Source organism: Sceloporus undulatus, chromosome 1 (assembly GCF_019175285.1).
Source record: "Sceloporus undulatus isolate JIND9_A2432 ecotype Alabama chromosome 1, SceUnd_v1.1, whole genome shotgun sequence".
Classification (NCBI taxonomy): domain Eukaryota; kingdom Metazoa; phylum Chordata; class Lepidosauria; order Squamata; family Phrynosomatidae; genus Sceloporus; species Sceloporus undulatus.
In genome coordinates, this window is record NC_056522.1 from 123,519 (window position 1) to 135,497 (window position 11,979).

The window sequence follows — 11,979 nt, forward strand, 5'->3', positions numbered from 1 at the left end:
CCACCCCAGCAGCCCTTCTTTGACCAGCTAGCTGGCAGCTCCTGCTCTTCCTGCCACCCTCCAAGAAAGATGTCTCTGGACCACAGAAGGGTCTTCCACACCAGCCTTTGAAAAACATGTGGCAAGCAGCTCCTTTCCCCCAGCTCATGGTTGCATGGATCCAGCCACAAATACTTCTAATTGCCAAGAATCAAAATGTGTTTCCTATTCCAACATTAGGAGGAACGCCCTGACAGTAAGGGCTGTTCGACAGTGGAACACACTTCCTCAATGGAGAGTGGTGGAGTCTCCTTCCTTGGAGGTCTTGAAGCAGAGGCTGGATGGCCATCTGTCAGAGGTGTTTTCATTGTGTATTCCTGCATGGCAGAATGGGGTTGGACTGGATCAGGGTCCTTGGGGTCCCTTCCAACTCTAGGATTTATTCTATGATTTTATGATACTGCTAGTATTTCAATTTTTCACAAAAGCTGCCCAGTTCTAAAAACATGGTGAGATTCTCTAGCCAGCATCAGGTGGTGATCCGGCTCAGTCAATGAAGAAGGCACCTGGCATTCTGCGGTCTCTCTGACGCCGCTGCAGGTATGGTGGATCCAGGTTTTCAAGATCCTATGTGGAGCTTCTTTCCCATTGCTCCGACTCAGGTGACATACTTCCTTAGTTTCTGAGGCCTTGTTCTGCTTCAGCGAGGGGGAAACCCCAAACTCCCACCCAGTGCCTGCAACACACACTTGCTCTCCATGGAGCCTGGTGCCTTGCAGCGGGGCAAAACGTGCTCTTGCTGCATGTAAGCCCATCTGCCAAAAGCGCAGCCACGCAGCACCAGCAGCCACAGGGCAGAGGAGAGACCCCTGGACCCCCATCCCCCCTGCCTCCACCACCCCATTACTTGCTGCTTCGCTGCTGCAGCTGCCCCCGCTGCCTCTCCTCTGGACCCAGGTCTGGTCTGGCATCCACCTATGCCACTGCCCTGAGAGCGCCTTGGCCATCTGACCCAACGCCTTCCTCCCTGGCCAAAGTGGAGGTGCTCCTTGGTCCTTACTCAGCAGAGGGAGGGTAGGTGACCGGCCACAAGGCAGGCACCCCAGCACTCTCTCCTGATGGCCGGTCTCTTTGGCCCACACTCTTATTAGCAGGAGCCTCTCATCTTTTCCTCCCAAACCCTCTTTCTGCCAGCAGCCAACCAGCAAAGGGGCCTTTGCCAAACAGTCCTACAGGCAAGCTCTGCCCAGGGCAATGTCGCTTGAGGAAGAGAGGAGGGTCATGGGTGGAGGCAGCCATTTCATCCTATGGACCAAGCACCTGCCCTTCAATCCAACTGGCACTCACAAATGCTGCTCCTCCAGCAAAGGGGAGGTAACAGGCCGAGCACACAGCCACAGCAGAGCGGGGGGGGGGGATTGAAACCCAGCCCTCTTCCTTGTTCAGCCACACACACCCCCCCCCATCACACCAGCTCTTCTGCAGAACACAAAAGCAAGCAGCAAGCCAGATCTGGCCCAGCAGGAAGGAGGCAATAGCAGCAGCAGCAGCAATTCCCCAGCAGACAAGAGTAGCCTGGGCTGCATGCGGGAAGCAGCATGCACCGGGGCAGCAGAAAAGAAGATAGCGCCCCCACCACCTGCCCCACGGAAGGGAACAGCACACCTAGGCTAGAAAGATATTGGGGGGGGGGGAGAGAGTCAAGACACACCAGCCTCACAAGCAAGAGACGGGGGGGGGGGGAGTTCTCTACATGTATTTAATACATATATGTGTAGCTAGGTATGTATTCAATTTGAGAAAGTCACGCCACAGAGCAGAGAGACACTGGCTCACCGTTAGCAAAAATCCTGTGAAAGACTGTGGGCAAGAAAGAGAGAAAGAGGGAGGGAAAACAGAGAAAGAGGCACCCCATAAGTGGGAAACTAAATGAGGAAGGGTCTGGCCCAGGAGAGGAGCCAGGAAGAAGCAGCCCTCCATTGCCTTCCCCAGGACTCCACAGGCAGCCCCTCATGATGCTGACCTGTGGGAACCTCCGGGCAGCCCTACCTGCTGCTGAGACTGCAGCAAGACCCCCCCCCCATGCCATGGAGCTGCAAGTGAGTTGGGGGAGAGATGAGGAAGCACCCAGCTCTCCCAGCTGTTTTGGCTTCCAGAGGAATAAATAGCAGGAACACCTGGGGGAAGGTGAGGCAGGGGAAGAGGGGGCGGAAGGTCCCCCCATCTCACACTACAGCAACCGCACATGATCCACCCACTTCCAAAATGGGGTAGTGGGGGGGGGGGCAGTTTGCTCCTCAGCTGCCCCAAGGAGAACACAACACCTGCCCTGCCACCCCCCAAGGGGCACCAGGAGATTATGGAGGAGACCAAATCATTCCCAGGGGGGCCCAATCCAAAACCTATGCCCAGCTACCTAACCATCCAAGCATTCATGGGACATCAGTGTGGGCTTTCAGGGATTTCAGACTGACTCAGAGACCAGAGGCTGACACCACCAGTGCCCAAATCCACAACAGGAGGGGCACCCAGGACTCTGCCTGCCCCGCTCAGACCTGACCGCTGGTCCCTGGACACTGCTGGTTTCCACTGGAGACAGAACAGCGAGGGGCAGCAGAAAGCCAGCCAAGGGTCTCCTGGGGGAATACTCCCTCTGCTTGAGTTCCTGAAGGTCTGCCCCCCGCTCACCAGCCAGCCAGCCAGCCTCCTCTTCTTCTCTGCCAGGAAGTGCTGCTCTCCGGTTCTACCACTAGCTCCAATGAGGACTTCCTCCTGTCTCCTGGATTTTCATCTGACCCCAGGGCAGCAAGACCCGCACTCCCTCAAGGGCTGCCAGGGCCTCCTGAAAGCAACAGACAGATCCTGTGTCCAGGTGCCACTCGGCAGGCTCTGTGCCTCTGTGGCTGCTCTTGATATGGGGTTCTGTGTTGCTTGTTACACCGAACTGAGAGGAGAGGGGAAGGGAAGGGAAGGAAGAGGTGTCCTCTAGGAAATGGTTCCAAGAAGTGGCAGAAGCACCATGTGAGGCACTAGGACCAACACACAAACACAGTCACTGTGGCTGCTCCGGGAACCTGGGCCACATCCAAAGTGCTGCTGCTGGCCGTGCCAAGGCCACCAAGATGCTGCATGGATGGAGGACAGCCAGAGGAGACTCTTCTTCTGCACAAGGCTGGGTATCACGACATGGGCTGTTCCCACTTGGAACCGGCATCTGGGCTGGGCAGCTTGAGATCTCAGTTTGGTATCCTAGAAACTCCCATCTGTGCCCCTGCAGCACCACAAGGACAGGGCTGGGGCCTGCCTGCCCCACTAAGCCCAAGTGAGGCTGTGAGGCCGGAAGAGGGTCCCTCCCTTCTGGAAAGGTTCAGCCAGGGATGGCTCTCTGGGAAGCTCTGGAAGCAGCTGCCATTCCGTCTAGGGAAGACTCCTCTTCTCCTGGTGACGCGGCTGCCACCCAGGCAAGGGGGCACAGAAGCCAAGGCTCAGAAGCCACATGCCCTGCCACCTCCTCTTCACAAGCCACGTGACGTGCATCTTGCAAGGGAACTGCAGCCCTCTGGCGGCTGCTGAACTGCAGCTCACATCATCCCCTACCATTGGCCATGCTAGCTGAGGTCAATAGGACTTTGAGTCCAACAGTGACTGAGGAAGAGGCACAGGTTCCCCATCCCTCTCTCAGCCGAATCTCTTCCCAGAGGGATAACAAAGCCCCTCCTTCCTCATCCACTGACTTCTCACTTTCAGAAACGTCCAGCGTCTCCTTTCAATTAAAATTTATGTGGATGTTTATGCAATTCACAAAATCTCCAAAGCAAATTATAACACCCCAATCTCATTTTTAAAAGGAAAATAAGATGTAAAACCAGCAAGTAAAGAAGCAAAAAACCAGAGAGCAATTTCTGAAGACAGGTGTTCCCTGTACAGGACATAAGGAGCTGACCTTGGCTCACTGCTCCATTCTGGGATGGCGCACACACACTGAGCAACCAAGATGAGCCTCCAGGCTGAGGCACCTGTGATGGCAGAATCACAGAATCATAGAGTTGGAAGAGACCACAAGAGCCATCCAGTCCAACCCCCTTCTTCTGCCATGCAGGAACTCACAATCAAAGCATCCCCCAAAAAATGGCCATCCAGCCTCTGTTTAAAGACTTCCAAAGAAGGAGACTTCACCAAAATCTCCAAGTGAGTGTCTTCCATTGTCAAAGAGTTCTTGCTGTCAGGAAGTTCCTCCTAATATTGAGCTGGAATCTCTTTTCCTGGAGCTTGCATCCATTGTTTCATTTCTTAGTCTCTGGAGCAGCAGAAAAAAAGCTTGCTCTCTCAATATGACATCCTTTCAAATATTTAAACAGGGCTATCATCTCACATCTTCTCCAGGCTAGACATACCCAGCTCCCCAAGTTGTTCCTCACAGGGCATGGTTTCCAGACCCTTGACCATTTTAGTTGCCTTCCTTTGAACACACTCCAGTTTCACAACATTCTTTTTGAATTGTGGTGCCCAGAACTGGACACAGTATTCCAGATTCATGTTCAACTTGTGGTCTACTTGGACTCCAAGACCCCTTTCACATATATAAGTCTTCTTAAGCCAAGCAGCCCCCATCCTCTATCTATGCATTTCATTTTTTCCGTCCTAAGAGGAGTATATTTCTCTTGGTTGAATTTCATTTTGTTACCTTTGGGCCAGCTTTCTAGTCTATTCAGGTCATTTTGAATTTTGATCCTGTGGCCTCTTCCTCTTTGGAGCAAGGCCTTCAAAGAGAAGCTGGGTGGGTATCTTCTTTCAGGAGGGCTTTGGCTGCATGTTCCTTCCCACTCTGTGACTCCATGATTCCAGCTCCTTTATAGGGTACATCTCTGCTAATGAGTGTCCCACTCTCTTTCAGTCCATGGCTTCTCCTCAATGATTCTAAAGTCTGCAGTGGCCAGACAGAGAAACCACCTTATTCCGTGGCTCCATACAAATGACATGGTGGTTGGGGTGTGGAGAAGGAGGAGGTGGAGACAGCCTCAAGGATGGGACACCCTCCCCCCCCCCCCGCCTTTCATCGCTAACCCTCTGAGAATGGCACAGCCAAGAGCAACACGCAACAGCCTCTGTAGGGGCACACAGAGACACAGAAGGCCAAGACCAAAGGATGGCCAGATCCCCCTCTCACTCTCTCCAGAACCCTGGACTGAGTGCTTTGTCAAAGCTACAGTGGGGGGGGGGGGGTGGAAGACGGATGCCACCCAGCACACAGGGACCCCCACCCTTCCACCCAGAGGCCAACTGCCAGGGCAAGAGAACAACACTCTGACCCATCCAGACTCAAAGCAGGAAGCAAACACAACTGGAGTGGCAGCCTGCAGTGGTGGCAAAGGAGGTGGCACAGGAAGCAGCGGTGGCACGACAACCACTGGGAGGGAGGAGTCCCAGGAGGTTTCCAAAGGTCAGCAGCAGCTGCTCCAGAGAGAAGAGCTGGGGCTCAGGGGCCCCCAAGCCAGGTGGCGGGAGAAATGCCCTGGATTCTGGGCCCTCTCGCCTTCCTTTTCTCCCCCGAAAAGGAAGCCTCTCCCAAGCAAGGCAGGCAAAGCGTGGGACAGGGCTGGTCAAAGAGGGATCCACAGCCTCCACGCTTCTTCAGATCACCAGCCAACTCTGGCACAGAGCCATCTTACCTGAACCAATCTTGATCAGTCCATTATGCTGGATAAAGATCGTGTCGCACGTCAAGTTACCGTGGATGATGGGAGGGTCACAGGAATGAAGGTAACTGAGAAGGCAACACAGGAAAATGAGCAAAGCAAAAACAATGAAGAAACCCTTGCTTGTTGCTTTCAGGGACCTCAAAGGAACAGCCCCCCACAGCCCCCCGCCCTCCGCCACTGCAGGCCAGAGCAGAAGCTCACTGACTGTGACAGGAAGGCCACCCAGAAGACCAAGTCACCCTGCAGCCCCTCACTTCCTGGAAACCACCAAGACCCACTAGAGGGGCAAAACGCACATGCCCCTCCATCCCACTGAGGGTCTGGACAGCCCTGCCTGGGCTTCTTTGGACACCCCCCTTCCAGCTCCTGCAGTCACCTGACACCCAACACTACCCTCCCATTCCCTCCCTCCCATGCAAAGTCACCTACCTGAGGGCAGAAAGGATCTGGGTGCACCAGCGTTTCCAGGCCTGCAATACAATCCAAGGAGAACCCCCCCCCCCCCACGACAAGACTCTAAGCAATTCCAGCAGGGTCTAGGCCCTGTTTAACCAGGGGGTGTGTGGCTTCCTTGCCCTCACCCAACTCTTGGAGAAGGACCCTGATCCCCTCCCAGTCACTGAGGAAGCGAAAGAGGCACAAAGCACTTGAGGGCCAGGTGCCAACCCACTCCTTCTCCTGGCCTCCAGAGATGATGGGGGAGGGGGTTCCTGGCAGGTAGAGAGGACACAGCTTCAGGGGGTGCCCTGGAATGGAGGCATGACTCTGGTGGTGGGAGTCAGCCTCATTGGGGGAAGGAGAGAGGGAGGACTCACCTTCTCATTCATGGTCTTGTGATTTTTCTTTGTTTTCTTCAAAAACTGCTTCAGGCTGCCAGAAGACATGTACTCTGTGATGAAGATGACCTGGGAAGGGAGGAGGAAGACTCTGTGCCTGTCTGACATATCCAGAATGTGTGCGGGTGGGGGGGGGGGGGCACCAGAACTGGCCTGGCTGGACTTACTCTGGCCTTGTTCTCCTTCACGTCAGCCCAGTACTTGTGGAATTTGACAATGTTCAGGTGCTCCAGCTGGATCAGGTTGTCAAAAACAGCTTTCACTTTTTCCTGTGGCAGTGGTGGGGCAAAGCACAGGAAGGTGACCACTTGCACAGGGGAGAGGGCTGAGATACAACCTCAAGCCACCCACACCCCCCTCAGGCCCAGCCACCCACCCCTATGAGTGAATGGAGGCTTCTGTGGGAGTGAAATCACACTTGCCAGAAGCGCTCCCACCCACCTGCCTCAGGCTCACCCACCTCCTGCAGTTTAAAGTTCTTGCGCTCCGAGAACTGGACCTCATTCCATACTACTTCTACCCCTTCCTCTGTATCCATGGCCAGGTAGGCACTATCGATGCCAGGAACATTGCGTTGATTCACCTGGATGGGGACCAAAGGAAAGCTAAGTGGAGATGAAGGAAAGTGACCAGGGAAGCAGCCTTTCTGTCCTCAGCAGCGGGGTGAGGCACTGGAGGAATCCCAGGTAGCCGCTCCCTCCCCTCCAGCCAGGTCTGTGAAACCTGGAACGAGTCAGTGGGGAAAACTGGTCACGTCAGATTCAAAAGATGCCAAGGAATGATGGAAAGAGGATGGGGCCAAGTCAGGAAAACAGGAATTGCTGGGTTGCAACTCCCATCAGCCCTACTAGCCAGTACAGCCAAACCAGGTTTGGGAAGTTCTAAAGTGAAGCAGATTGACTTTTTAGAAGGGCCAACTTGTCCCTATAACTGTCTCTGGGACAAGAAAGCCCTCAACATAGCCAGGTTTGCAAAGGAGCTCCAGAGCGTCCCAGCCAACATGGTCCCTGAGGGGCAAAGGTCGCGGTGAGGGCTTCCACCAGTCCCTTGCCTCTGCCACCAATGTGTGGCCTTCTTCCTGAACTCCCGCTGTGGCCACCAAGCATGTAGACCTTCTAAATGCCCTGGCGGTTCCTGAAGGAGAACCGCAGGAGGGATTATTCATCTGATCTCCCCACCACACACCAGCACCCTCGATTAGCTGCTGCCAGCACAGAGATCATGCTTGAGTCTGAACTCAAGCTTTCCAATACTCCTTATGTAACATTCCCAGAAACACACGTGTGTAGCGCAACAACAATTTAGTCTGAGCAGAAAGTGAACATAACATCAACCATTACTTCCTTAAGCAGACTCAGCTCCTGACCAACACCAACACTTCCTCCCATCTCCCGCACTCTCCTTCATATCCCAAGTAACTCTTACCCTGACTAACTCTCCAAACATCTCTAGCTCCTCAATCTAACTGCCATACACACCAGCCTTTGTTTCAATGATGGGAGAGTCAGAGCCCGACTGCCCAGCACAGATTAACCTCTGTGCTAGACAGACATTAGGTTTGTAAAGCCACGTCCTTCAGCTCAGGACGATTACCAAGAAGCCGCTTCAGCAACTGGCAGCCTCCCTGACCCCAAGACTTTCTGGGTATCGCCAGCTGAGGAATCACAGACTCATAGAATTGGAAGAGACCACAAGGGCCCTGATTCAGTCCAACCCCCTTCTTCTGCCATGCAGGAAATCCAAATCAAAGCATCCCTGACAGATGGCCACCCAGCCTCTGCTTAAAGACCTCCAAAGGAAACTGGACAGGAGGCCAGGGTCATGGAGGTCATTTGCCCACCGCCCGTCTGGGAAGCTCCCACTAGCTGCAGATGTTGGAAAATGAGATTCATCCTGTGGGCAAGAGAAGGGTAAGTGGGCAGAGCCCTGTCCTGTGAAGGGCCTTGCCAGTGGTGCAGAGTGGGAGGTGGCTGGAGATCCTTCATGCAGGTCCATCTGCCACCAACCCACAGGCTGCTGCTGCTGCTGCTGCTGCCCTACAGAGATGGGGGAGCAGCCTCTTCTTAACATGCTTAAGCACCAGCAGGCAGCTTGAAGGGAAAGGAAGCAGCAACCCCTGAACCGTGCCTCATTAAAAACAATGGGGTTTGAACAACCACTGGGTTAAAGCAACTGAGTCTGGGAAAGAAAGAAGGAAAGAAGAAAAGAAAGATAAAAGAAACCAGGCTAGGCAGAGCTCCTCACTCCCAGTTATATCCCCCCCCCCGGTCTGTATATCCAAGCTGCATCAAATGGTTAATCAAGGAAGGAGGTCCTCCTTGGTGTCCCCTCAGATGTTGCTGGCCAGGGCTGAGGGAAGCCTCGGGCAGCAACCTTCGGGGAGGGGGCATACCTGCCCCACTGCGCTTCAAAAGGCTTCTGTCCTCCCCTCAAGCCTCCCAGAGGGCTTCCCCATCCACCGGCCGTTTCCAGACTGGCACCAGAGTAGCCAGACAGTGGCCACCCTCCCACTGGTGTTCCCAGCTATCATGACCAGTAGCCACAGCTACCCCTCCCCTCCCCTCCTCCTTAAGGCTGCTGCCCCAAAACAGGGCTGCATCTTGTGCCCAGGAGAAGCAGGTCCCACCATTTTGCTTCAAGACCCTGTGTGGCAGATCCTTCCAAACAGAGGCGGCCTCCTGAACTGGATTCAGGCCTGCAAATATAAGTAGTGGCAAGAGAGAGAAACAGCCAACCCTGACTCCACTGGCATCATAGGCTGCCTCCCAGCCTAGGACTCTCTCCAGGGAGCAACAAGCTGCAGGAAGCTGCCCCAAGCTCTCCAGCTGAGCCCTCATGCCAAGCGCAGAACCACACTCAGAGAAATCAAGGCCCTTGGGAGGCACCCCTTCTTCCCCACCATTTCCCAGCCTTGAGGCCCTGGGGCCAGGATTGGCAGTGCCTATGGCAGGGCTGGGACCATGGCTACCCCTCGCCACCCAAGGAAAGACAAATTCATGGAGAGACCCTCTGCTCTGCCTCCCTTTCCAAAAGGACTCCTTGGGCGAATGCAGATGTGCCATGCTTGCAAACACTTCTTGCCACGACAGCCGAAACGGAAACAGTGTCGAGGCCGATTGAGCAGCTCAGAGAACGGGCTGCTTCTTCCCCAAAGAAGCCAACGCACTGCAGTTATCCCTGAAAGCTGCTCTCTAGCCACCAGATGATGGTCGGAAGGCAGGTCTTTGCGCTCTCTGCCTGCTGACCATCGCTTGGCTAAAGCTTTGCTGGCAGCATGAATGTGAAGCTCCTTCCTCTTGATTGCCAAAGACGCTATTCCCTCCTTCAGGAAAGAAGCCTGAATGTTGCCACATCCCTCCCTCTTCCAGCAACTGCTGAGAGCAGCCTTCGCAACCAGGCCTTGGGCCGGAAACAGGAAGCTCAGGCTCGGTGCTCAGAGAAGGCTTTGGAAGGGGCCTCCGGGGCCACAGCTCAAGAGCTGCTGGAAGCCGGCCATCCAGAGAAAGGGGCCCTTGGAGCCCTTGGGGCAGGAGGGCTGCTCTGAAAGGCCGCAAGGGGAGCGGAGGAGGCCCCGACCCACAGAGCCAGAGAGCGGGGGAGACCAGTCCATGCAGGAACGAAGGGCCGCCCAGCCTCTGCTCCACCGCGGAAGAGCCCTTCCGCTCGGCCAGAGAGCCACCCACCTCCTCCCTCCGCTTCTGCCACCGTCCGCAGGGGGACTCCTCCAGGATCTCCGACTCGTCCTCGCTCTCCTCCTCCTCCTCCTCTTCCTCCTCCTCCTCCTCCTCTTCCTCCGGAGCCGGAGCCGGAGCCGAGGCGGCCATCGGGGGCGAGAGCGCGCTCAGGCCGGGCGCTGCGGAGGAGGAGGAGGCGGAGGGGCTCTCGGCCTTGGCCTCCGCTGCGCCCGCGCCTCCCGCCCCCGAGTGGCTCCCGCTGCCGCCGCCGCTGCCGCTTCCTCCTCCTCCTCCTCCTCCGGGCGCCTGCGGGGCCTCTCCTTCCGACATCGCCGTCGTCGCAGCGGAGGCTCAGGCAGCCTGAGAGGAAGAGAGACGGAGAGACGCGGCCCGGTCAGCAGGGGAGGGCGGGGCCGTAACGCAACACCTGCGCGGAAGCCCCGCCCCCCGGTCCGTCGCGCCGAGTGACGGAGGAGGGGAGGAGCCTCGCCGCCGCCATGGCAACCAAGGGACCGCCCGCCCGCCCGCCCGCCCGCCTCGCTACCCAGCCCCGCCGCCCGGCCTCCGGAGAGGCGCTCACCGCTCGCACGGGCTTTGGAGCGGCGGCGGCGGCGGCGGCGGACGCCAAACTCGCAGGCACCTCACCCGCAGCCAACGGAGCGACGCAGGGGCGGGGATAGCCCGGGCCAATGAGCGCGCCAAGTACGCGCCGGGCGCCCCCGGATTGGCCGACAGACTGTCTGTCTTCAGCGGAGCGAAGGGGCGGGACTCGGGGCTGACGCAAGCTGCGGGGAGAGAGTGCGCCTGCGCGGGCGGCCATGGCACTCGCGAGGGCCGATGGGAACTGTAGTCCGAAGGGTTGAGAGGGTCTCATTTCTAGACCTCGTTTTTCACCACATGGGATCCAACGCCATCCGTTAAAACAAGACAGTTGAAATATGGAATACTAATTCCAAAGAGAGTTAAAAGCACATTAACCCCCCCCTCAGGCTCCTGGAGCAGCAAACGGTCGCTCCCTGGCACCAGTCAGAAGTTATACCCTCATCATGTTATACAATACACCGAATAACGGTGCTTACTTATACATTTCATGGGACTGCAGTCAGAATTTGGTCGAATGCGATGGGTTTTTAAACACCAACATTCAAATGTTTACGTTCAAACGGGGGCCTCTCCCTCCCCACTCGCCCCGTCCTTAAAGCAGCTACAAGGGAAGAAGCCGAAGGCCAGGGCAGGGGTTTGGGGGGCATGGTTCTCTCCCCACCCTCCCTCCCTCCCTCCCTCCCTCCCTCCCTCCCTCCGACCCACTTGGGTGCCGCCTGGCCTGGCCCACGGCCCCCGCAGCCCCACCGGAAGGGGCCAAAGGAGACCCCTCAGAACCAGACAGGCCTGGCATTGGGACTTGGTTGGGAGGGACCCCTTCGGCCGTGCAGGAAGGCACCCTCCATCCGGCCTCTACCCAGGACAGCCTCCCAAGAGGAACACCAATACCCTCCATCAAACAGCTCTTGGTGTCCTTCCGAACCTTCAGGTGGAATCTCTTTTCATGCAGTTTGAAGCCATTGTGAAGCCACACCTGGCTTGACAACATCACATGGGGAAAGGATCTATCCGAGGGGTCTTGGTGGGCCTCAGGCCTAACAAGAGTCAACACTGTGAAGCATCTTTCGAAAAAGCCACCTCACCAGGAGCATCCCACCCAGGACAATGGATATGGGCAGGTTGCTTACCTGTAACAGTATTTCTTCTTCGTGGTCATCTGCGAATACATACAAATGGGTTTCACTGCGC

General features: G+C 56.2%; 3 protein-coding genes across 5 annotated transcripts in view; 2 read left to right on the forward strand and 1 right to left on the reverse strand.

The window, feature by feature from the left end:
* NRBP1 (nuclear receptor binding protein 1) overlaps positions 1 to 10,613 on the reverse strand; it is a 27,718-nt gene extending 17,105 nt beyond the window's left edge. The window contains exons 1-7 of one of the 2 annotated variants that reach the window (XM_042447154.1): positions 10,198 to 10,613; positions 6,975 to 7,097; positions 6,682 to 6,783; positions 6,494 to 6,583; positions 6,108 to 6,148; positions 5,649 to 5,743; positions 1,816 to 1,839 (exon numbers count right to left, since the gene is read on the reverse strand). In XM_042447154.1, coding sequence (XP_042303088.1) covers positions 1,816 to 1,839; positions 5,649 to 5,743; positions 6,108 to 6,148; positions 6,494 to 6,583; positions 6,682 to 6,783; positions 6,975 to 7,097; positions 10,198 to 10,518 — 796 coding nt within the window. In that variant the 5' untranslated portion in view covers positions 10,519 to 10,613. The remainder of the gene's footprint in view (positions 1 to 1,815; positions 1,840 to 5,648; positions 5,744 to 6,107; positions 6,149 to 6,493; positions 6,584 to 6,681; positions 6,784 to 6,974; positions 7,098 to 10,197) is intronic. The other variant, XM_042447162.1, reaches the window with a different exon arrangement.
* The window catches only part of TRIM54 (tripartite motif containing 54), a 192,486-nt gene that overhangs the window by 47,009 nt on the left and 133,498 nt on the right, over positions 1 to 11,979 (forward strand). The gene's annotated exons all lie outside the window — the stretch shown is intronic.
* The window catches only part of LOC121919936 (uridine-cytidine kinase-like 1), a 161,133-nt gene that overhangs the window by 39,038 nt on the left and 110,116 nt on the right, over positions 1 to 11,979 (forward strand). The gene's annotated exons all lie outside the window — the stretch shown is intronic.